The 26,428-nt window shown below is 42.6% G+C and overlaps 1 protein-coding gene across 1 annotated transcript in view; it reads right to left on the bottom strand.

Moving 5' to 3' along the window:
- LOC137435376 (nesprin-1) overlaps positions 1-26,428 on the bottom strand; it is a 375,431-nt gene that overhangs the window by 133,806 nt on the left and 215,197 nt on the right. Inside the window, exons 72-79 of the mRNA XM_078784359.1 lie at positions 26,046-26,240; positions 21,180-21,353; positions 20,836-20,967; positions 19,891-20,087; positions 18,601-18,733; positions 17,080-17,262; positions 12,575-12,724; positions 9,286-9,462 (exon numbers count right to left, since the gene is read on the bottom strand). Coding sequence (XP_078640485.1) covers positions 9,286-9,462; positions 12,575-12,724; positions 17,080-17,262; positions 18,601-18,733; positions 19,891-20,087; positions 20,836-20,967; positions 21,180-21,353; positions 26,046-26,240 — 1,341 coding nt within the window. The remainder of the gene's footprint in view (positions 1-9,285; positions 9,463-12,574; positions 12,725-17,079; positions 17,263-18,600; positions 18,734-19,890; positions 20,088-20,835; positions 20,968-21,179; positions 21,354-26,045; positions 26,241-26,428) is intronic.

The following is a 26,428-nucleotide window of genomic DNA, read 5'->3' on the forward strand; positions in this document are numbered from 1 at the left end:
CATCAAACACGTAATAAAAACACCTCACAGCGATAAAACACGTAATAAAAATACCTCACCACCACGAAATTTAAAACACCTCACAGCCATAAAACAAGTAATAAAAATACCTCACCACCACGAAATTAAAAATACCTCACAGCCATAAAACACGGAATAAAAACACCTCACAGCCATAAAACACGTAATAAAAACACACCACCACAAAATTAAAAACACCTCACAGCCATAAAACACATAATAAAAACACCTCACAGCCATAAAACACGTAATAAAAACACCTCACAGCCATAAAACACGTAATAAAAACACCTCATAGCCACGAAATTAAAAGCACCTCACCACCACTTCATTTAAAAACACCTCACAACCAAGTAATTCAAAACACCTCACCACCACGTAATTCAAAACACCTCATCCCCAACTAATTCAAAACACCTCACCACCACGTAATTCAAAACACCTCACCACCATGTGATTTAAAAACAACTCACCACAACGTGATTCAAAAGCACCACAACCTTATTAAAAACACTTCACAACCACGGAAACAAAAGTTTGAGGGAGTCGTTGAGTGACAACACAGACACTGCCCAGATGTGTAGATATATAGATAAATGACTGCACCCGAGTTGCCATTTTGTCATGGTTTAAACCAATCATAATTCAAACAATTATTTTGCACAAATGTATTTGTAATATACGTGATATCACATTTTATAAACAATTGAAGTTGAAAAACTAAGTTGAAAAAAAAAAATTCCCCAAAAAATTCCAAAAGAAAAATAATAATAATTGTAAAATTTTTCTAAAAAAATACCTTAGGACATACCGACGGGAGAGATATGTGCATACCAGAAGTTTGGTACGATTTCATAAAAGTTTGAGAAAGTAGTTCAGTGACAAGACAACACAAAACAGGACAGGACAGACGCTGCACAGATATATATATATATATATATATATATATATATATATATATATATATATATATATATATATATATATATATATATATATATACAGTATATATATATACAGTATATATATATATATATATATATATATATATATATATATATATATATATATATATATATATAATCGTTAGATTAAATAAGACGCGGACGTAGCTTCAGGACGTCGATCTTTAATTGTCGACCAAGCTTTCGACCAACAAAGGTCTTCTTCTGAGTCAGCCCCAAGTTCAACGGAACGGCTTCCGTTGAACTTGGGGCTGACTCAGAAGAAGACCTTTGTTGGTCGAAAGCTTGGTCGACAATTAAAGATCGACGTCCTGAAGCTACGTCCGCGTCTTATTTAATCTAACGATTATATATTCAATACAAATGAGACACCCTGATCGTACTTTGGAGTTTCTACTATTTCTTACAGTTATATATATATATATATATATACATATTGTTGCGGATATGGGATTTACATCCATCCATATCCGCTTGTAAATATTCCCCTATTTCCTCATCCTTCCCAACTATCCCCAATCCCCCATTCCCTAGTCCCATTTTCTGTAAACAACACTCTGTAGACCCGACCTTCCCCTATTTCCCCCATTAAATGTCGCATCCAGGTCCACCGCATCTCACGTAGACAACTATAGGACATCTTGCTAGTTATTCTTAGTCTATGTCAGTTAAGGACTCGTTTCCATTAATCCTGACTCTTCGTTGCACCAGAATGTGATTGTATGGCACCGTTAGGAAGTTTAGGACCTCCCAATACCTCCCCGCAGCTCTTCCTCACGGTTCAGCAACAACAACAACAACAACAGCAACAACAACGGCGGCGGCGCGGGGAGTGCGCGTCCTCACTCCGGCTTGGTTAGCCGCCATCGAACATGTGCTCCGACGGGGTTACCACGTAGGGGCTCGCTGTCAGCTCCTCATCAAGGGCGGAGCCCGGTAACCCCCCGCACCCAATAGAAGCGGCGGACCGATTCCATCTGGGGCGGAGCCAACGAGCCGAGGGCGTGTCACTCCCCGCTGAGCATGCGCAGGAAGAGGGAGGTGACGTCAGATGCGCGCTGGACTTGAAGGAAGAGAGACGCCACCAACCGAGCGCTGTGACACCTCCCTGCATCTACTGGACCGTGCTGTATCCTGTCCCTGAGCCAAGGTGCACCTTGTGCTATCGACTGCCTGTCCTTCCCTGCCATCAATCCCTGTGTAAGTCAGTCTTGTTCCGTTTGTCTGTGGTCTGTCAGGGATAAGATAAGACTGTAACTAAGTGCCCATCTTTTCTGTGCTTTACCTCTTACCTTGTAATCTACCCCCTTTTCTGCACCACCAATTATATCCTCCTCTGGAGGTCTTGAGAACTGTACCCCTTGTGTCGTTTCATTTATCCCAGCCGTTGTGTCCTTTCCTTCATTGATTTAGCATAGCGCGATTTGGTCAACGTCGGGTGGAATCGGGTAAACTGTGCGAACACGGCGGCCATTCCGCTCGGCCCATCATAACATCTAAGTCGTGTCCGTAACAATATATATACAGACTTGGCATTTAATATGGAATATTTTTTTGTGGGGGTGAACTTACTTTTCAAGATGACTTAGAACCAAAAGTTCATTGGAATTATGTTGAAACTATTCTAGATTTTGTTAATGTGACCTTTAAAAAAACAAAAACGACATTTGACATTTTGAAGCAAATAAATTGATCCTTGAAAGTGATGTAAACTGATATCGAACTCAATTCCTGGACAGTACTGTGTTAAACTTCTGTGCGTTTTCCAGAAGTATCTCTTTATTTTGCACATTAGCCAAATAATTTTTTTACACAAAAACAAAAGTTAAATTACGACTGAGATTACAGACAGTAAAATTACAGTTCAGTACTTCGTGTAACCCCCACGAGCATTCAGGAGAGCACGTACACGTTGAGGCATGCTGTTCACGAGATTTACCAACGTTTGGACAGGAATCGCTTGCCATGCAGTTACAATAGCCTGCTGCAATTCACGCACAGAGGCAGGCTGCTGGTCCAAGTTGTCGATTTGACGCGTTAATTCTGCCCACAAGTTCTCTATCGGATTAATATCCGGGGACATGGCAGGCCACTCCATATGCTCTACACCATGGTCAGCAAGAAAGTGTTGGATCATGCGAGCACGATGAGGCCGTGCATTGTCATCTTGGAAGACAAAGTTTCCTCGAAAGGCTGCATGAACAAATGGAAGCAATGTTTCTTCCAGAATGGCCCTGTGCTTGAACTGGTTCAGGTTTCCATTCAGAACAACCAGGTCAGTTTTGCGCCCTGCATGAAAAGCAGCCCAAACGGTCACCTCACCACCTCCAGCTTGGACTCTTGGAACTATACAATCTTCGTTGTAGGCTTCATGCACTTGTCTGCGCACTCGGACGTGGCCATATTGACAATAGACCAGAAATCTAGACTTGTCACTGAAGATCACGTGATTCCAGTGTCCTGGCTGCCATTGACGGTGCTCTCTGGCCCACTGTAATCGGCGCTGGCGGTGTTGTCTGGTCAGACGTGGCTTTCTCAGGGGATGCCTGGCACGATAGCATGCTTGAACCAGTCATTGGTTGACTAGCCTTCTGGATACAGGCACATTTGTCAGTTGCTGCCACTCAGCCCTAAGCCGATTAGCTGACTTGGTACGGCCATTGCGGACTAACCGGTGCAGCTGGCGATCATCCCTCCTTGTGGTTCTGCGGGGACGTCCTGACCTCGGTATTGGAGTAGGGACACCCCTCTGAGCATTTCGTTTCAGGATCTTTGACACCTGACCTTGAGTGATGCCATACTGCCGAGCAATAGCACGCTGTTTCATGCCGGAATTTCGTAAAGCCACCACTAAATGACAAACAGCATTGTCGAGTTGACGGACCATCTCCAGGGGAAGCGGCAATAACTTTTGTAGACGTGCAGCAGTTGTTTTCCACTAATACAGAACGCAACAACCCTTATATACCCGATTGTGAAGCCAATCGTCAAATGTACCTGTCCGTACATTTTGTCACGCCACCTGTGATATAATCCTGTTATTGACTTCTTGCTGCGACAGACAATCAGTGACATGGTTCTTTTAACAAAGAAATCACCGAAGCGTAAAAGAAACTCACCAGATTGATATACCGAGTTCAGAAAGTAAACCCAAGTCAAGAAAAAAAAAATATTCCATATTAAATGCCAAGTCTGTATATATATATATATATATATATAAAGCTGAGAGACAGGAAATGGTGCTTTGGCTCATCAGACTTCTATCAGTTTGGCAGGATAGCCTACAGGTATGCACACAACTCTGAGCTGTTTCGCCTGAGTTTGAATCTCTGCCAAGCTATAAGCTGTCATATTGGTATTTCAACTGCAGGAATCTATGCTCCTTCCCTCTGATGACGACGTTAAACTGGGCATACCGTCTGCTGACATTAGTTGGTGGATGTTAAAGATCTCACGATGTCTTCCATGAAGTGAAGGCGTGTTATTGCCAGCACCCTGAACAAATTACAAATTCCTGCTCTCACCTCAGAAATGATGCCACAAATGGGTTGAGTTTAGAATAGACTCCTGGAAATCCTGGCAGTGTCCATATGTTTATACCTCTCCCACCCCCCCCCCCCCCTTCACATGCCTCCCCCCCTTCACATGCCTCCCCCCCAAAGCCCTCTCCCTCCCACAGATCTCTCGATGTCTCCATGTCTCTCGGTCCCTGCTCTCAAATGTTGTGTTTGTGTCCTTCCCGCTCTCTCCCCATCTTGTCTACCGCTCCCGATGTTATTTGTTTTATGTGTCTGTTTGTCTTTCTGTGTGATTAATGTTCGCTCTTTCACGAGCCTCGATCTTGTATACAAAAAAAAAAGAAAAAAGAAAAAAAAAAAAAGAACCCCAGTCCAATATACATTGGCTAACAATACTTGTGTGACATATTCATTCCACAAAAAGGGACTTTCAAAATGACTTGTGAATGCTGACGAGGCCGTACGTACATGCGCTGTGTGTGTGTTTTCAGACTCACTTCTCCTGCACAGGGTACTTTTAACTGGCCACTGCTAGGGTGAAATATGTCAAATAGTCTTATAGCATAACTCTCTGCATTTAAACAAAAGTAGAAAATAATTGTTGTGTTCATGGATGCCAATCGGACTAACGAAAATATAGAGAATACGAGAAATATCAGTGGATGAGAGGTAGCGAGTTCGTACCATTTCCTATTAATATGTGAGCGGCGTTAGTGGACAACACACACACACACACACACACACACACACACACACACACACACACACACACACACACACACACACACACACACACACACACACCTTTTATCAATAGATGGAAAGATCTAGTATAATTTCTCTTGTGGCTCTGGAACAAAAGATACAATATATTTTCACAGCCCTCACAGCTTCCTCCTCGCCTAACCCCCAACATGATTAGTAGTAAATTTAATTTTAAACTATTCTGTGCATTCACCAGCCCCAGATATGAGCTACCCATCGCTGTTAAGAAGCACCCAAACCAGATACGGTGTCCTCATCAGGGAACATCTGCCTCTCATGTAACATTAGCCTGGTACATCTGGCTATCACGTAACTATAGCTGGCACAAGCTCTGTGTATTTTTACATCATGAAGATGTCCTTTCTCAAAGTGTTGGCAATCGTTACTTTGTGTATTCTGTCCCACAATATAGTCTTTCCAATTGCCATGCCCAATGAATAGATCACCAAACATGTCGTGTTTACAGCAGGGACTCCCGGAAGTTTCACAGTCCATTCGCTGGCAGCGTTGGTTGAGGGATTGGGTAGCACGCGCCCATTCACAGTTCTCTGGAGCTTGCACCAATTCACGTTGCCATTAATTTCCACTACAGGCAGTCGCAGAATCTCAGCCCTATTGATGAATTGGGAAAGTTCTCAAACTCTTTTATTGTGCACAGGTACAACTCTTTCTCTCAGGTATTTTTCGAAGTTTTTTTGAGTTCATTTTGGAGCTCAGTGACCCAAAGTAGCCAACAAAATTGATGATAATTCATGGCGTTGAGGAAAAAACCCGAAGACTAATTCACACAATACATAGGAGCTTTATTTTCACTCATGACTGTCTGTCTGTTTGGTTGTTTTTCTGTGAGAAGGATATCTCATAAAGTTGGGTACAGATTCAGATGAAACATGGTGACAGGTTGGGTGTGACAACGAAGAATTGATTAGATTTTGGTGAAGATCCAGATCCGAGAGTTTATTAATTTTCTAAGTGATTATTCAAGACAAAAACAATATGTAGTGTGATATTTCAAATAGTTGTGGACGGATTGTTACAAAACCCATTGGATGAGTTGGGTAAGTGAAAATAACAAGCTGAGTAGATTTTTGTTCAGGTCCAGATCCACATCCGGCCTATCAATGGGATACAAAATGTAAACTGTTCAGCCTGGCAGATGTATGCGCTCTACCGAGTGCCGTTCTTGTTTCCTTGATGTTTGTCCCACTGTAAGCTCTATCTTGCTCCTCCATGAGCCCACTGTAATTTTTCCCATGATTGCACCCATCATACATACTAAACAAGAAAGAGCAATCAGATTGCAGACCCTCGCCAGGATGTGTTTTCAGTGGTTTTTAAGGCTTTTATGTGAAAACAAATATGGCGGCCGAACCACGTGACCGATGACATCATCATTATATATTTTTTCTCCACCAGTTTATCCATAGATGACGCTCAAGAAATTTCATCTTGATCAGATGAAGTTTTGTACCTGTTCAATTATGACATCATAATGGAGGAACTTATGACATCATCATTAACATATGTTATTCCCCATGGAGAGTTCTTTACAATGAGCCACGTCTCATTTTTTTTCTATGCAGCGCTTTCAGAGATATAGAGATGCAAATTTTTTCGGTTTTTCCAAGATGACGTCTTACCAAGTGACCGATGATGTCATAATTATCGTAAAAAAAATTGATAAATCGATTTATCAATTAATAATTCGGCAATCGGACAAACAGTTGCAGAGAAAAGCATAGTCATGCTCTATGCGGACAAACAGACAGGCAAACAAACAAGAAATATGTCGTGCATAACACGATACTTGCGAAATCCCTAAAATAAGCTGTTGGCCTATGATGACCTCAAAAATAATTGGTGACTGAATTCAGTGACCTGGTATGCAAATCCTCTTTAAATTTCAAGTTAATCAGATGAAAATTGAGGTTTTTATAAATTTGGCCTATGTTGACCTTTTGGCCTATGTTGACCTCAAAAATACTTGATGGTTGAATTCAGTGACCAGATATGCAAGTCCTCTTCAAATTTCAAGTTAATCAGATGAAAAATGAGGATTTTAGAAATTAGGCCTGTGTTGACCTTTTGGCCGATGTTGACCTCAAAAGTACTTTGTGGTTGAATTGAGTGACCAGATACGCAAATCCTCTTAAAATTTCAAGTCAATCAGATGAAAATTGAGGATTTTAGAAAATTGACAAAGTTGGTGACCTTTTGGCCGATGTTGACCTCAAAAGTACTTTGTGGTTGAATTGAGTGACCAGATACGCAAATCCTCTTAAAATTTCAAGTCAATCAGATGAAAATTGAGGATTTTAGAAATCTAGCCTATGTTGATATTTAGGCCTATGTTGACCTCAAAAATAGTTGGGGGTTGTATTCAATGGCCAGATATGCAAATCCTATTCAAATTTCAAATTAATTGGATAAAATTGAGGATTTTAAGAATTTGTTTGACCTTTTGGCCTATGTTTTAGCCTAAGTTGACCTCAAAAATACTTGGTGGTTGAATTCAGTGACCATATATGCAAATCTTCTTAAAATTTCAAGTCAATGGGATGAAAATTGAGGATTTTAGAAACTTGACAAAGTTGGTGACCTTTTGCCTATGTTGACCTATTGACCTTTCGACCGCAAAAACAATAGGCTTTTTGCTTATGATCAACTCCACCATTTGGTGAAGTTTCGTGAAGATCGGTTGAAAATTGTGACCTGCAGGCGACTGACATAGGCAGACAGACAGACATACATACATACAGACAGAATAACGCACAAGACCAACCAATATACTTGGAAAAATCTTCGATTTTCTCAAGTAACAAACAGACAAACAAACGGACTCAAATGCGATACCCTCTCCTCTGGCTCGGGTAAAAAAATATTGCATTGAATTGTCCCATTTGTATTTGATCTTCAATGGGATCAGAGTTAACAAACAATTGCTGCTCCGATGCAAAGGCTGCTACATCCTGGAACATGCCGTTCTTTGATTGGGTGTGTAAAGCCAGCTGTCCTGTCTGCATTTATTTTATGAGCATGATAGATCGCAGGGTATATTTAAACATCGGGGCAATACCCCTGGTGCTCACATGGTAGAATAAACAGTATGCTGCACCGACTAAAGGTATTTTTAACCAATTTCAATGGTTGCTAGAAGACAGGGCAGCAGGTAGAATCATACTAACATAATCATAAGACTTTAAACAAACAATTTTTAAAATACCTATTTTGGGGGACAACCAACCAGCCGACCAACCCCCCCCCCCCCCCCCCCACTCCACCTCCCCCAACCCCATATACCTCCTAAGACCCAAATTTTTCTAATGGCTTGAACAAACATTGGTAAATCATGGGTGATGAAGGCTGTGGTGAAGTTTCATCGAAATTGCGTGTGTGGTTTCTGAGAAGAAAATAAATATCTATTTTGGGGGGCGACCCCCCTGTAGACGCCCAAAGGGGCAGATTTTTTTTAAATGCCGAGTACAAACTTCGGTACATTATGGGTGATGAAGGTTGTGGTGAAGTTTCATCGAAATAGTGTGTGGTCTTTCAGAGGAAAAAGCAAATTCCTATTTTGGGGACGTAAACCTGGATCTACTTTGACCCTCGGTGGACCCCTAATACCCCGAATTCTTTAATGCTGTGAACAAACTTTAGTCACAACACAACAAATATCATTTGTGCCAAGTTTGGTCACAATTCTTTCAGCGGTTTCGGAGAAGAAGTTGCAAGTGTTTACAGACTGACAGACGGACGGACTGACGGATGGACAACGCACCGGACTGAACTTCGTTCCAGGTGAGCTAAAAATGAGGAAACTGAAGTGGGTCAATACCATGGCAGAATTCTCTGCTTGGCTTGAGCTGCATTCACACTAGCTGCTTTAGGTGGGAGTGCCGGGATGTGGATCTGGCACAAGCATGAAAGGAAAATATATATTTTACCCATGATCTAATTACCTTGTGAAACTTTCTCAAATCACATGAAATCGAGGAATAAATACAGAGTGGGAGTACCTTGCTTTGTATGTGGCCTTGCAGCAGCTGCCAGCGTTGATTCATGGCACCCAAATGTTCGGCATATTCTGTTTTATCACTTCGTTTGCTATCCACTTCCTGTCCACTGACTTCTTTCGACAGATTGTTTACAAATTTCACCACTGTTTGTTTGGCAGCCAGTTCCATCTTATAACCCTATGGTAAAAGAAAAGGTTATGAAGGATTACACAATGCTGTTGGAAGTATCGAACATATATTCACTTGTACACAAATTATGTCAGTTGTGAGCTTCATTGTTGTTGGATATCTGTCTGTGGGAATGGTTGGAGTGGTGATGACATTGGAAAGATGACCGCAAACGTTTTTATCAATGTTAGCTACCTTCATGGAATCCTTGCAATTATTAAAGGTTGCATAATAGAATAGAAGAAGGGAGTCAGGAGCCATTAGCACATTTTGGTTGGTGTTTTTATATATATCATTATAGACCACGAGTTTTTCCTCCAGGCCTACTTGCGCTTTTTGCAAGAAACCTGGACATTTGATGTCCCAATGTTATGCGCTGAAAAGGAAAAATCAGGAGCGTTGTCAGACTCGTTCAACTCCGAATGCGTTGGCAAATGCGAGAAATCGTCCTCGGAGGACTGTGCCTTGTGAAGGTTCCCATGCCAAAGTTACGGCATCACAGAACGACTGTGTTTAAGAGGGTTACAAACCTTTTATTTCAGAGGGGTTTGTGTCACTGGATGGAGACTTGACTAACCAGAGACCTGTTAGGGTATTGAGGGACACAGGAGTACATCAATCTTTGATGCTTGAAGGCATTTTGCCATTGTCAGAGAAGACGGCAACTAGTGTTAGTGTTCTTTTACAAGGGGTTGGTGGCTATGTTAAAGCTCCACTTCATGTCATCCATTTAAAGTCTGATTTGGTGTCAGGACCGGTCACAGTAGGTTTACAAGCCACTCTTCCTGTAGAGGGAATCTCTTTTATTATTGGGAATGATTTGGCCGCTGGTCGAGTTTCTGGTAATCCAATGTTGGTTGAAAAGCCCAGTATGGAAAATAACACCGCACAGTTAGAGCAGTAGAATCCGGGTATCTTTCCATCCTGTACCGCGACTCGTGCTATGGGTAGGAAGCGCTCTGAAGAGGAGAGGAAGGTACTGACGTCACGCTTTGCACAGGCACGTCTTGTCAAGTACCCAAAAACTAAGTGTCAGCACACACAAGTCATGGATGGAGGCAATGTTGGCAAGCTCTTTGTAGGTGGACTGAACTTCAAAACAAGGGAAGTTGTTTTGGACTCTGTCTTCGGCCAATATGGACCACTCTTGGAAGTGCGGCTGATAAAAGACAGGGAGACGCAAAAGTCAAGAGGGTTTGGCTTTGTCACGTTTGAAAACACAAAGGATGCCAAAGATGCAGAAAAGGCTTTGAATGGCAAGGATTTGGATGGTCGGACAATAACAGTAGAGAAGGCAGGCCATGGGCGTCGAAGGGGCTACAGAGGAGGAAAACGTGGAGGTAGTTTCAGGGGTGGCTATGGCTCCCAGGGTGGAAGTAGTAGTTTTGGTGGTGGCCGCAGTCGAGATTACTATGGAGGCTCCCAGAGTTACTTCAGCTCCCGAAGGGATGATTATCAGAGTAGTGGCCGAGAAGGAGACCACTATTCACGTGACTACAGCGACAAGGGCTCCAACCGTGATTATTATGAAAGTTAGGAAGAGTTTGAAGCACTGAATGTTGCGGAGCAGCCGAGCTAAGATTCCTACACGGATTAACCGTGAACTCCAAGTTCCTAAAGGCGTCCATGTAGTGAATATTTCCAGGCCTCCCCACCCAACCACCATGAAACCTGGCTCTCAGCTCGGCCTCCCAAAAAAAAGTGCTGTAGATTTGCTTGAGTTTGGATTTTTTATTACACCCCTTAACCTTCATTCAAAAAATGAAAAATAAAATCAGAGGTTGATGAGATGGAGTTTGGCTTTGCAGGAGTTCAACTTGGAAATTGAGCATGTAAAGGGCAGGGACAATGTCGTTGCTGATGTTTTGTCCAGAGTGAACTAACTTTGGAAATCTCTGTTGGTTGTTTGAAGTTTTGTTGCTTTATTTTTGGGAACTATTGATAATCGTTGATCACGGGAATTGCTGATTTGGGTGTGAGTTTACTTTTGTTTGTTGGGAGAGTTTTGCCTACAAAGAAAGTTTTCACTATGTTCAAACTTTCTTTCTTGAGGGGGGGAAGTGTTATGGATTCGTCACTTCCGTTGTGGTGGTTTGCAACCACTGTAAATATTTCTGATTCCATGTATTAATTATTATTGTGTTCAAAAGGTTTATTGTTCATGAACTGTTTTCAAAAGGTAAAAAAGTTAATGTTAAAAGAAACAGGAAACCGGATCGGGAACCGGATAACGAAGAGGAAAAAGGGCAGAGCGAGTGAGTCGGACAAGAAAGCCGAGTCGCTCCGAGTTCTGAAGCGAACGTTGGCGAGCAAGAGTCACCAGCGAACTTTCGGGTTTCCGGGAAAGGAATTCCTGCGACAGAGCTGTCATCGCTGTGACCGATCAACCTGCATGTCAGGTTTTTGGCGGTGGATTCCGAGGAGAATTATCGCCGGGCCGTTACCTCTCAAGAGCGGGTCGTCGGCCATTTTGACTCACGCAGGACTTGTGCTTCGCTCGCGGTTTCGTCTATTTTCGACCATTTTCACCGCATTCAGACGTCGATCTGGGGCGTGTGTGTGACGTGGCTTTTTGAAGGTTACTTCGTCCATACCCGAGGGTGTGATCTCTCAGTCGCCTGTAGGGCGCCTTTGGATTTCCCAGTCGCCTTGAGGGCGCCTTTGTACAGCTTCGGCGGTGCGACTGTACTTGCCATCCGCACGGGATTCTGGTCTCGATTGGACATCGTTCTGGCGATCGCTGAAGCGAATCAACTTCGTCTTGAAGCCAGGAATAAGAGACATTGGGGAATGTTCTTTTTTCACTCACTTGGAGCACAGTGAGTTATATATTACAAAACTGATGGTACCATCATAGGACATATTGATTGTACTTTTGAATACTATTGTTGTTGTACTGTTATTCTTGTGTGATCTTAATACAATATTTGTTTGTGAGTAACAATTGGGGTGGCTTCTCCGTTGATCTTTGACACACAGAATAACACATTTTTCTGCCGTGACTCCTCTCGGGGCTCGGAGGTACACCGTGACCAGTGGGTCGGGGAGGAGCACGTAACACATGATGACAAATGTTAATATTCTGCATTTTGGAGGGTAATTGTATCGGCTGTTATCTTACCTTGTACTTGTGACAATAAGGCTGAATATTGTGGACTTCAGCTAGAGTCTCAATCTTATCGTCATCTTCATTCAGAACTTTCTCCATCATGTCCATCCATTCACACAGCTCATCAATGACCTGTCTTGATGTTTGTCTTTCCAGCAGAGCCTGAGAGGGAAAGCAAAATAAATGTTTTGAGAGAGATTTAGAAGGAGAAAGGGGAGTAGTATTCGAAAAAAAAATATATATATATATAGATAATTAGAATTCTAAAAATAATAAAAAAAGAAAAAAAGAAAAATATATATATATGTTGGTTCGCAAAAAAAGCTTGATTTTGGTCGATGAAAAATTCAGTAGTAAAAAGATTGTTGGATTGGTGTAAATAGGAAATACAGTACAACTGAACTGAGACACCGGAGGCCATTTGGCTACTTATGCCTGTGCCACATGTACATGTCAGCATTCCAACCAACTGCAGACGGTGCTAATTATGTATCTAGCTTCAAGCAATGAATTTAAATAGGCACCGACACACAATGGTCTACTTTTCTCAAAATGGATCACAGGATCTTTAATGTTGAAAAGCTAAATGCAGGTGGGACAGCCTGGTTTACATTGCGAGCTGAAGGATGGCATGCTTCTGCATCAGAACAGAAAATGACTCAAACGCACACACGACGCTCAAGGACAAACACGACCAAATGAGCTTTCTACGAAAATAAATAATCAAACAGCATTATTAAATGTTCAGGAAATATACATTGTACTGATTTTGATGTACCATACTCTGTTACAGAGCGTTGGTGCTCAGTTTCCTGGCAAGGGTTATACTTGGTGGTTTGCCATTGCCTTCCTAGCAGTAGTCAGGACATGAATCTGAAATTTGTTTAAGGTGCTGGCGATAGTCCACCTCCACTGCACGAAGGATATCATGGGATCTTTAACATCCACCAACTAATGGCAGCAGACGGGACACCCAGTTTAACGTCCATCCGAGGGACGGCACACGTATTGATGAATCTTCCTACATGTGAAACAGCAGGATGACAGTTTATAGCCGGGTCGTGATTCAAACCCAGGCGAGACAGCTTCGAAATGAGTGTGTGTACCTCTGGGCCATCGTGCCAACCCAGGAAATTTGTAATTATAAATATTGGTTCACGAGTTATCAAACAGAGTGACCACTATATTCGTCATGGGTGTGTGTCTGTGTGTCTGTCTGTCCGCAGCATAACTACCCGATGATACCATCCGATGTTGATGAAACTTGGGTGGGAGGTTGATATCATGATCTGCCTAGAGTGGGCGTATTGCGCCCATTGTGGGCGGAGCCACGCCCAAAAAAGATGTCTTTTTAGGGGGTAATCGAGTTCAAGCTACATCTTCTCCGAGGGGTTTGGTGGAATCTGACAGGGGTTTCGGTATTTGGTTAGGCCAATGTCATGTGTCTAGCCCCACGGAGCTCGATTTTTAATTTTCGCCCCAAGGTCAAGGTCACAAGGTCACAAAATTTAGAAAAGTCGATTTTTGATGGTTTTATTACATTGTTCGCTTCCTGATAGGGTGAAATGTCATACATGATCTTATATTATCACATACATCATGAAATACAAGTTTTCCAACAAATTTCAGAATCTTCGACGACCTTTGAAGGTCACAAAGGTCAAATTTTCAAAGTTGTCGGAATCGAACCAAATTTTCGGTATTGTGTAGCTAACTAACCTCATAAATGATTATACATTATTTTCTATCTCATTTCAAGGTCAGCAACCTTCGTTTTGACATTTCAAGGTCACAAAGGTCAAATTTTCAAAGTTGTCGGAATCGAACCGAAGTTTCGGTATTGTGTAGCTAACTAGTCTCATAACAGAGAATACATTCCTATTTATATATTTTCAATGTCGGTTTTGACCTTTGTCATTGAATACCGCTCGCTCGTGAACCATCGTCGTCTCCTGACTTGTATTAACTATTTTCTTTCAATTCTCCAAACGTGCAGCTCAATCACTATATTTTTCTATCTAGCATGTCCATTGACCAGGATATTGGGGCATCGCATCGGCATTTAACCATCATGATGTTTTTGTGCATTTATCAATAGGACTATTAGTTTAATCTCTCTTATGAAGTGATACCTCCCAAACTTCGGATCCCTACTCATCCCTTATTTACCAACCGATTTATCTGAAACTCGATAAAGCCATTCTATTCGATGGCCCACACAATCGCTCAGGCTTCAATTTTTCGATTTTGGATCATGGACTCTCCTAGGGAGGTCAACCCCTGGAAATTCAGATCCCTACTTGTCCTTTATTTACCAACTGATTGCTCTGAAATCTGATACAACCCTCGACTCCATGGTCAGCAGGATCGCTCGGTCTTGGATTTTTGTATTTCAAAATTTTCGAATTCGGATCATTTGGGCTCGCAGGGAGAAAGGGGGTGGAGGGGTTACTTCCCAAACTTTGGATCTCGACTTATCCCTTATTTACCAACCGATTGCTGTGAAACCAGATACAGCCATTCAACTAGATGGTCTGCAGGATTTCCCAGTCTTAAATGTTTCAATTTTGTTTCAGCAGGCCTCCCAGGTATTTTTACCTCCCAAAGGGGAGCTCCCAAGGGGTGGGAGGGGGGCCTGGGGGGAGGTCCCCAAAATCATCAGTGGTCTAAACTACAACCTCAAGAGATGACCGTCAGCCTACCCAGGGCTATTTATCAACACTTGGAATCACACGTTTTCTCGAAGAATGCTTTCAACTGCATTTTCAATTGATAGCGCTTTGTACGGTCATTTTCTCCAAACATTTGATCTGCCTCATCCCAGATGTTCATGTGAGCAATCCTGAGTTGAGGAGAACATTGGGTATCCTTCTTGTAAAATAAGTAATCAACTATAAAAAAAATTCCCTTCCCCCACTTATCCAATGAAGCTGAACTTTATCTTTGTTATATTTTACAGTAATGACAGTGGTGGTGTTTCGTATGCAGCTTGTGGTTGCATCATTTTCTGGAGGTGCAGCTGTGCCGCTGATGCAATGCCCCCTTATTACCAATAAGAATGAATGAATGAATGAATGATCGTTTTAAGGCCATTTTCCCCGCTAGAGCTGGGGTTAGCCTTGCGGGCCCCATGACAATCATGGTTTCCTGTTTGAGGCAATGTTTTTATGGCCGGATGCCCTACCTGACGCCAACCCTTGGTCACCTCTTACGATGCGCAGGGATACGGTGTACCTATTCTAAATCGGGGTACACACCGTGATCATTCATCCCAGCAAGCTGGTACTCAATTTGCCGACCTCGGAAGGATGACAGGCTGAGTCAACCCACCTGGTGTTATTTCAACGGCACGACAGGGGCTAAACCTCAGGACCCTAAGATCTCAAGCCTGCCACCTTAAGCATTTAGCCAACAGCAGGCACAGTAATGATAATAACGTTTGAGAAAAACTCCACAATCCTAAAATAAGATGTACAAATACATATCTGCAGTGGATTGTGAATGGCAACATATTCGATTGTACCTTTGAACAACAACTAAAACAAAAGCATCACAAGAATGTTTGCCATGAATTTGTCTGAAAGATGAAATAGAAATTATTTGAAAGGAAATGTGAAAAAACAAAACTAATTTTGCCTCCATTTTATAAATCTATAAATCATCTCTTCATTTTGGTTTGTGAAATCCGCCAGTTTTTATTAAACTTTTAGCTGAAAGGGTCCTTGATATTGTAACGGATTCGCCTCTGGTAGGAATTGTGAGAGGAGTTCTCGGATCTACTTCCTGGCCAAAGATGCTGAAGACGACGTCACCTGAGATGCTTAATTTAGGTAAGGTCCAGCGTCCAATCCCACTTTGTCTTCTCAGCAATTTAATAACCCCAGATGAGGACTGACTGTGCTTTCCGATGTGCCACCTTGATCAAATACGACCTCGCATTACCGTAGGTGGACACGCCGGCCAATGGCTATCCATGTCAGAATGGCAGGGACGACCTCCCTATTACTGCACACCATTCTTAACCAATAGGAGCTGACAATCTGACAGTTTGGAAAAAGCTTTGTAATGATTTAACAAAGAGCAAGTATATGCAAGCAGTCTCACTATCGAGAAATCCTTATAGAATGCACATAACCCCCTCTTAATCAGTCACTTGTCACAAATGCAAACGAGCACCACAGTCATTCCAGGAAACAAGAGGAGAAAGAGGGACAGGGAGAGGAGAAAAGAAGGCAGGGTCTGCTTGTGACCCCTCGCTCACTCGCACGTAATCTGGAGGGCTTACATGGGTCCAAATAAAATGGGGGGCGGGGGGGAGGGGTAGGTGTGATTCTAAGAGTCTTGAAAGGTGCAACAATCAGTAAGTCCTGAAAAGGGCAGTTGGCTCATTGTGTTGCTCATTGTGGGTGGGTGGGGTGGGGGGGGGGCAATGGGGAGAAGGGGTGAACAGGTGGGGTCACTCAAAACAACATTTGAACCAAGGCTTGCACAACAAAATTAATGTCATTTTGAGTCACCTGGTATAGCTTTTCTTTAAGCTTTGGAACAATAGCAAGAAGTTTGATCCAACAGCCATCAAGATCCCCGAGCCGTTCCTTCAGCCACACCAGGTTTGTCTTCTTTAGCTGAAGTAAATGACTACCATACTTCTGAACAGATGTCTTCAGAGTGCTCTTCTCCTCCATATCCATGGAAAGCTCCTGGAAAGAATGAGAAAAATTAATTGAAAATTATCTATGCTTATAAAACTCTAAAAATATTTGGAAAAAATACACATTCTAAATTATACCTGAAAATACGTTGGTACCGCAAGCAAGCAGTCCAGTGCACAACCTGAACTTCATATATTTATCAAAATAAGCAAGCAAAGTATGGTTGGGGTAATGTCCATCGATAATTAATGAGGCAGCCTCTAGCGGCTGATTACGAGGCAGCATCTGGTGGTTGTTAATGAGGCACCTGGACTTAGGCTCAGTGACGATCTCAGTACAATCCTTGGTGCTCTTGATTCATTTTCAGCACAAGTTGCAATGTGCTATTACCTTTTAAATCACTATATAAAACTGTAACAATGATAAAAAAAATAAAAATTTTAAATCAAATTGATACTTTTATTGATATTGAAACTCTTTTTCTACCTAAAATTCAGCAAGATGGCAAATATATCACAGACAATATGCCATCAGCATATGTAAAATGATGCCAAGGGAGCAGTGCATGAATTGAGATTGCAGGGCCTGGCTTAACATACCAAGACTGAATTCATCATTTTGGAGGAGTAACAATGACTGACCTTTTCAAGGAGAAGTTTTCATAATTGTAAAAGATCATTGTATACAAGGGTCATTCCAAAAGTTTTACATACAATTTTATTGAACATGGTAATGCAACCTATACAAAGATCAATACTGGCAGATATTAAAGTGTTACCGTCCACCATTCTAAATATCCACACTGAGTTCAATACACCTCCGTCAGCAATGTGACATGTGAAAGATAAAACCACCTTTAGAGGCCATTTTTCCCCGCAAGCGGGGATTGGCCTTTTTCGGGAACCGTGGTTGTTGTTGTTTTTCGGTCCCCTTTTTGAAGCAATGTTTTACGGCCGGATGCCCTTCCTGACGCCAACCCTTTTTGCCGCCTTTAACGACAAGCAGGGAATTACCAGTGAACTGGTACTCAATTAGCCGACCTCGGAAGGATGACAGGCTGAGTCAACCCCCCTGGCGTTAATTCAGCGATCGACCGGGATTCGAACCCAGGATCCTAGGATCCTAAGCCGGCACCCTAGCCGCTAGCCCAACACCAGGGCCCAACAACCGGCACCCATTTGGAGATGTGAAAGATAGCAGTATGGTAATTATCAGTGCTCAGAGAATGCGGAGTCACCTGCTTGACTTCACTGATTCCGTCCAGTCTTGCATCTATATTTATCGTGCAGTCTTGCGTTTATCAAATTGCTATAAAAAAAAGTTTTACTAAAAAAATTAACAAACTAGTTCCTCAGAAAATTCTCATAAACACAGCTAAAGACTTACCAGTAACTCTGTGAGGTATGTCCTGAGGTCCTGTGGGTTCAAAGAAACATTCACAATCTCTTCCTGCCAGAAAGTCACATGGGTCTGAGCCTCCTTGAGCCAGTGTTCCAGCTCAGCCGATTCCTTTTGGAAACTAGGCAAGCACAGACGTGGGGCAGGAATATCATACCTCAATGGACATTTATTTCCTATGGTTGCTCTCTTTCTTGCACAGTGCAGATTCTAGCATCCTAGCAAAGTTTGCAAAAGTTAAATGAAGGGTAATGATAGATAGAAAAATCACTTTTGATTAAGTAAATTATTTGGAGATGGCAAAAACTTTCAGTTAATGTTTTCCATCAGTAGAGCTTGGAAGGAAATATATTATATGGAATAGTGATAAAAGGAAGGATAGAGGAGAGGAAATAATACTTTAGGAAGGAGGAAAGAAAAGGGGAGATTGGAAAGAAATGGAGTAAGAAGAGACACTCTGATAAAAAAAAATTCTGCCATTTTGCCTAAATAACATGGAGATGTTATATGTAAACATTCTTTGAGAAAAGGCCTATGTGGTACAAAACATCTGCCTCATAAGCAAGCTGACACCATTTTTTGAATTATATCAAACAAAACAAAAACAGTAGTGAAAGTTTTGATAAAAGTGTGGAATTAATTCAACAAGATTAGTTGTACAAGATATTCTGACAGTGAATGAATGAATGAATGAATGATCGTTTTAAGGCCATTTTCCCCGCTAGAGCGGGGGTTAGCCTTGTGGGCCCCATGACAATCATGGTTCCCTGTTTGAGGCAATGGTTTTATGGCCGGATGCCCTTCCTGACGCCAACCCTTAGTCGCCTCTTACGATGCGCAGGGATACGGTGTACCTATTCTAAACCGGGGTACACACCGTGATCATTCATCCCAGCAAGCTGGTACTCAATTTGCCGACCTCGGAAGGATGACAGGCTGAGTCAACCCCCCTGGCGTTAATTCAGCGATCGACCGGGATTCGAACTCAGGATCCTAGGATCCCTAGGATTTTGGACAGTATTGGACTTTTTTTGTATACAAGATCAAGGCTCGTGTAAGAACTATCATTAATCACAAAAATACAAACTGACACATATAACATGAGATAAAGGGAGTGGGAGACAAGATGGGGAGGGATTATATATGCTATGACTATGACTATGACTATGACTATGATTATATATGACTGATTATATATGCTTATACATGATATACTACGCAGATGGAATACCGCACTGTATGTGGGGCTGCATCAACATGAGTACGACCTCTTCTCACCTGACCCAGTGATGGAGCATGTTTTGTAGACAATGAAGCTCTGTTGTCACTAAGGCTGAGCAGGCTAGCCAGCGCTCACCCAGATCCACCAGATGAGAATCTGGCAGATAATGTTTAGTCGTGCCCTGAAGGTTTCGGCCTGATTCAAGCAAACGCTGCAACCTTGGCTGACTTTGTTCCAGGCTGGACTTCAGATTCTGTGGTTTCAGGATCAAAAATGGAGGAAATAAAGTAAAGTTCAGTAACACAAACTGACCACAAGATGTACAATACCTCTTCAGATGATCATGATGATGATGGTGTGAGTCGTCGCTTTCAACGAATATTTTGTCATTATCATCATCAAAACCTGCACAGAGAAGATATTAAAGTGATAGATATGTGTGCGATCCCTCTCCCACTCTCTATTCCTATGAGCATCGTTGGCTGCAGGTGCAGTAAATGCAACGTGAAGGCTGATGCACATAGGTGCAGCAGACTGGCCAGGTCATCAGTATGATGACGGCTGTCCTTGATGTCCAAAGTAGACACAGCTGTCTGCAGATGCTGCGCAGTGATGCCTAAATTGGTGCCACCACTGACTTTCATGGACACATTTATCCACGATGTAGCGCTGCCAAGGCTGACCTACAGGTGCAGTTTGATATCTGAGTGTCCTTCTCATAGCTTTAGCCTAAAGACGCTTTCCCAACAAGGCAGTGAGGATCCGTTACCCTGGACAAGGGTCCCACACAAGGTACTGTCAGCCGGAGCCAGCTGAGCCCGGGACTCGCATAGGCAGGGACATCACTCCCTGAGGTAGCTGAAAACACCGACCCTGCTACCCGAATGATCTTGATGATCATACCATCACACTATAACAGCATTTTCTGAGTGAATGTAACACAATAACTTGACACTTATTGTGTGTTGGTACAACATACAACACTTCGCCTGACATTGTACCTGGTAAATATTGATGTGATCCATAATCTCCTGTTCTGTTTCTTCTTGCACCCTATCACTTGGAACCAAAGCCTCCATGCCTGTAAGCATCTGGCTCAGAGTTTTGTATTCCTCCTCAATGTCTTCCCAGGCCTGTAAGAAATGAGTGCCACACGGACCAGGAAAACAGATATCTGTCAACCTTTGCGAAGTCTACTTACTGCAGCACATACAATATAGCCGATATTTGGTGGTAATTTCATCCTCACATAGAAACATATCAAAGTTTAGTGAAAGTACAATCATCAGCCCAAATTTTCCATTTGTTCCTCATTAGAAGCTATTGTTTTATGTAATGCAACTACCTGCAAAACTTGCTGTTGCTCCCTGCCTTGCTCCTGCGACTGCGCAAGCAAACTGGATGCTTGGCTCATCAGCTCAGCTCGTCGAGGATCCAGGCGCTGTTGGCAGCTTGAAGATGAACGATCAGCAAGCTTATCCACCATTAACATTAAGTGCCCCAATCCCTGGAAGAACTCCTGTGAAAGACACAATCAAATAATAAAGACTTACGAATCTTTCACCTGCAAATGTCAGATTCAAATTTAATTTGACACACTTGGCCTCCAGCAAGATATTAATGCTTCAGTTGAAATCTGCAGCAATCGTCATGGGTTGAGTCATCGTCAGTGTCATGACAGCCGATGATGATGACCATGACACCTGCGCTATAATTTGTTTAAAGTGATGCAGAAAACACCCCGTCTTCTGCTGCACATAATTCACCCAACGTGCCCTGTGCACAGTGGCAAGCAATGCAAAAAGACTGGAGGGAAAGTTGGGTTGCAGTGAGTTAGTGACATGGATCATGAAGAGTTCCTCCACCATTAACAAGTCTTGTTTTTGATCTTTGCCGGGTGAGTCGTTCATCCTCCTCAACCAGGCAAGCCCAGGTAAGGGAGCCTGTTTAGTCGCCGACAACCCGACCATGGACAGGTACTGTAGAACCAAATACTGCTTTACTACTTTAATTTACTTTAAGTTAATCTGTTCCAATATTATGCTTACCTAAAATGGGGGGACTGAGCATCAAAAGTGATGTTGTTGTACAATGGTAAAACAGATATGCATAGAAGTACAAATAAATAAAAGCTGAGCTTCTGTACTCTTGCTCAAAATTCATCTTTTGATCTCAAATCCAAATTTATTGAGTACATAGCAATAATAACAAATTCCACTTCACTGCTCCAATACTTATGGAGAGAACTGTACTTGTTTGTTAAGATACCTCCAAACTCTTTCCATTTACTCCAAGCTACTTTTATCGTAGTCTTTACAGCAATTTCTGCTCACCCTCTGACAACCAACATGTCTCTTAAATAACAAGAGAGTAGAGAGAATTCCTCTGCCAGGCTGAAAGGTTTACGATTTGTATCCCATTGATAGGCCGGATCTGCATCTCAACCTGAACCTGAACCAGAATCGAACCAGCTTGTTCTTGTCACCTAACCAACTAATTCACCAGGTTTTGTCATAACCCATCCACAGGTTTTTGAGACATCGTGCTATATATTATTTTTGGTCCTATTTCTCAACGGCGAACAATCACTTTAAAATTTCTTGTATCCCGATCCGAATCCAGATCTTCACCAAAATCGAATCAATTCGGCCTTCTCAAACATGCAACCAGTCCACCAAGCTTCGTCCAAATCCATCCACAATATTTTGAAACATCATGTTGTACATACAGTAAGTATGTCGACGTATGGGACTTGTCTCTTTGCCAGGTGGGACTTGCCTTTTTGTCACATGGCGCTTGTCTCTTTGCTACATGGGACTGGTCTCTTTGACACGTGGAACTTGTCTCTTTGACACATGGAACTTGTCTCTTTGCCACGTAGGACTTGTCTCTTTGTCACGTGTGACTTGTCTCTTTGTCACGTGTGACTTGTCTCTTTGCCACATGGGACTTGTCTCTTTGACACATGGGACTTGTCTCTTTGACACATGGAACTTGTCTCTTTTCCACAGGGGACTTGTCTCTTTGCCACGTAGGACTTGTCTCTTTGTCACGTGGAACTTGTCTCTGTGACACATGGAACTTGTCTCTTTGTCACGTAGGACTTGTCTCTTTGTCACGTGGAACTTGTCTCTTTGTCACGTGGGACTTGTCTCTTTGTCACGTGGGACTTGTCTCTTTGTCACGTGGGACTTGTCTCTTTGTCACGTGGGACTTGTCTCTTTGTCACGTGGGACTTGTCTCTTTGTCACGTGGGACTTGTCTCTTTGTCACGTGGGACTTGTCTCTTTGTCACGTGGGACTTGTCTCTTTGTCACGTGGGACTTGTCTCTTTGTCACGTGGGACTTGTCTCTTTGTCACGTGGGACTTGTCTCTTTGTCACGTGGGACTTGTCTCTTTGTCACGTGGGACTTGTCTCTTTGTCACGTGGGACTTGTCTCTTTGTCACGTGGGACTTGTCTCTTTGTCACGTGGGACTTGTCTCTTTGTCACGTGGGACTTGTCTCTTTGTCACGTGGGACTTGTCTCTTTGTCACGTGGGACTTGTCTCTTTGTCACGTGGGACTTGTCTCTTTGTCACGTGGGACTTGTCTCTTTGTCACGTGGGACTTGTCTCTTTGTCACGTGGGACTTGTCTCTTTGTCACGTGGGACTTGTCTCTTTGTCACGTGGGACTTGTCTCTTTGTCACGTGGGACTTGTCTCTTTGTCACGTGGGACTTGTCTCTTTGTCACGTGGGACTTGTCTCTTTGTCACGTGGGACTTGTCTCTTTGTCACGTGGGACTTGTCTCTTTGTCACGTGGGACTTGTCTCTTTGTCACGTGAGACTTGTCTCTTTGTCACGTGGGACTTGTCTCTTTGTCACGTGGGACTTGTCTCTTTGTCACATGGGACTTTTTCTATTCCACGTGGCACTTATTCCATTCCACGTGGGACTTTTTCTATTCCACGTGGGACTTTTTCTATTCCACGTGGCACTTTTTCTATTCCACGTGGGACTTTTTCCATTCCACGTGGCACTTTTTCTATTCCACGTGGGACTTTTTCCATTCCACGTGGCACTTTTTCCATTCCACGTGGCACTTTTTCTATTCCACGTGGGACTTTTTCTATTCCACGTGGGACTTTTTCCATTCCACGTGGCTCTTTTTCCATTCCACGTGGGACTTTTTCTATTCCACGTGGGACTTTTTCTATTCCACGTGGGACTTTTTCTATTCCACGTGGGACTTTTTCTATTCCACGTGGCACTTTTTCCATTCCACGTGGGACTTTTTCTATTCCCGATGGGACTTTTTCTATTCCACGTGGGACTTTTTCTATTCCACGTGGGACTTTTTCTATTCCAAGTGGGACTTTTTCTATTCCACATGGGACTTTTTCTATTCCCGATGGGACTTTTTCTATTCCACGTGGCACTTTTTCTATTCCACGTGGGACTTTTTCTATTCCAAGTGGGACTTTTTCTATTCCACATGGGGCATTTTCTATTCCACGTGGGACTTTTTCTATTCCACGTGGGACTTTTTCTATTCCACGTGGGACTTTTTCTATTCCACGTGGCACTTTTTCTATTCCCGATGGGACTTTTTCTATTCCCGATGGGACTTTTTCTATTCCACGTGGGACTTTTTCTATTCCACGTGGGACTTTTTCTATTCCAAGTGGGACTTTTTCTATTCCACATGGGGCATTTTCTATTCCACGTGGGACTTTTTCTATTCCACGTGGCACTTTTTCTATTCCACGTGGCACTTTTCCAAACGTCATTAACTGAAATGAATTATATTTTGTAATTAATTAATTAATTATATTTTGCATATTAATTCTATTTTTGCATTAGCTTAGTACTGATGTGGTTGACCAATGGGGGCCTTTTGATTATAACTCGTGGCGCTAAAGTGTTATTGCAGAAATCCCTCAGATAAAAGGTCTAACGGGGTATATGAGGTATTTGGGGACTAATGGGGTATATATAGGGTCTACAAGGTCTAAGGGTCCTAAAGTGTTATATAAGGGTGATTGATGGTCTTATGGTTATAAAGGGTCTTTTGGGTCTCTCCCCTCTCTGTAGACCGCAATAGAATCAGGAGCTGGTCCAACACTTGGAATATGTCTTTCAACCCCGACAAATCACACACTCACCCTGTCTCTCCAAAAGGACCGTCTGGCAAACCCTCCCATCAACTTCCTAAACAAAACACTTAAAGAGGTGAAGTCATTCAAAATTTGGGCCTCACCATCAGTCATTATCTTTCTTGGGCAGACCAAATTTCCAAGATGGTTTAAAAGCCAGCCACCAACTGGGCATTCTTCATCGTGCAAGGTCTTTATTTGGCCAATCTGAACTTTTGACAATGTGTGTCTCAGCCTGTTACTTTTGCATTGCAAGCGGGTTAGTGGCCTCTCTTTATTCCACCACCTCCTTTTTGGTCTTGCACCCGCTGCCCTCTCTCAGCTCTGTCTCTCCCAGGTTTCTGCAGGGTGCACACATTCTGGAAGTAACCCCTCTTCTTGTTAAACTCCCAAAACTCACCTCCACTCGTTTTTTACTCTTTTCTCTCACCTGCGGAACCAAATTACAAGTCTGTTGAGTCCCATTCTTCCCTCCATGGCTTCAAGACAGCTGTTCACCACTACCTCAGGTCAACCCCCATCCATACCCTTGATCTCTTCTACCCCAAATGACCCCATTCCCAAACACTCTTTTTTCCAGGTTATTGTGATTCCGCCCCCCCCCCCCCCCCTCTCCTCCTCCATCACCTCTTTTTGTTTGTAGTTGTCGGTTGGTTTGCTTTTTTTCTGTTTCATTCCTGCTTTCGCCTTCCTCTTCTTGCTGTTTCATTCAGCTTTTGTCAAATTGTTCACCCCCATGTGTCCTTCTCCCCTTCCCTTGATCTCTCTCAATTTTACTCTGCTGTTGGTGTGTCTCCATTTTGTTCTCTTCCCTTCTGCTCTAGCTTTTCCACAAGCCTCGATTATGGATAAAAAAAGAAAAACGGAGAATATTTTTTGTTCAAATATAACAAGTTACAACAAACAAACTATATATTTATTTTTACACCAAATTCACAGCTGGCGGAGGGTATCTTGTTGCAGCAATGAAGTTAATGAAACTGAGTACAACGCCCAGACTGAAACAGCATCAGCACAGGGGTCACTACTGAACAAAAATCGAGAGGAAGGAAGGTAAATCACTTAATATGCACCTTGTGCTGTTTCAGCCATACTGCCAATCCTTGGGGCTTGTCAACGCTACATGTGGAGGCCATCTTGTCTTCTCCAGCACATAGCAGTTCTGTCATATCACTCAGCGCCTGTTCATAACGAGACTCTGCAACGTGATGCTTGCTCAGCGCAGGCCGGTGTGCAGACACAAGACCCTGCAGTTCGTCCAAAATGGCCTGCCACAAAAAAAAATGTGAAGTTGCACTTTGGAGCAATACTTTAATACATATTTTTCCTTTTGCTGCTTATCCAAACATCACCATAGTGACTACAAGGGAGGAGATGTACCAGGAAAAAGCCGACACACAAACACGATTTCAATATTGTACAACTTATTCCGAAAGAACATCAATAGTTATCAAAT

Source organism: Myxine glutinosa, chromosome 9, assembly GCF_964187855.1.
Source record: "Myxine glutinosa chromosome 9, kmMyxGlut1.1, whole genome shotgun sequence".
NCBI lineage: Eukaryota > Metazoa > Chordata > Myxini > Myxiniformes > Myxinidae > Myxine > Myxine glutinosa.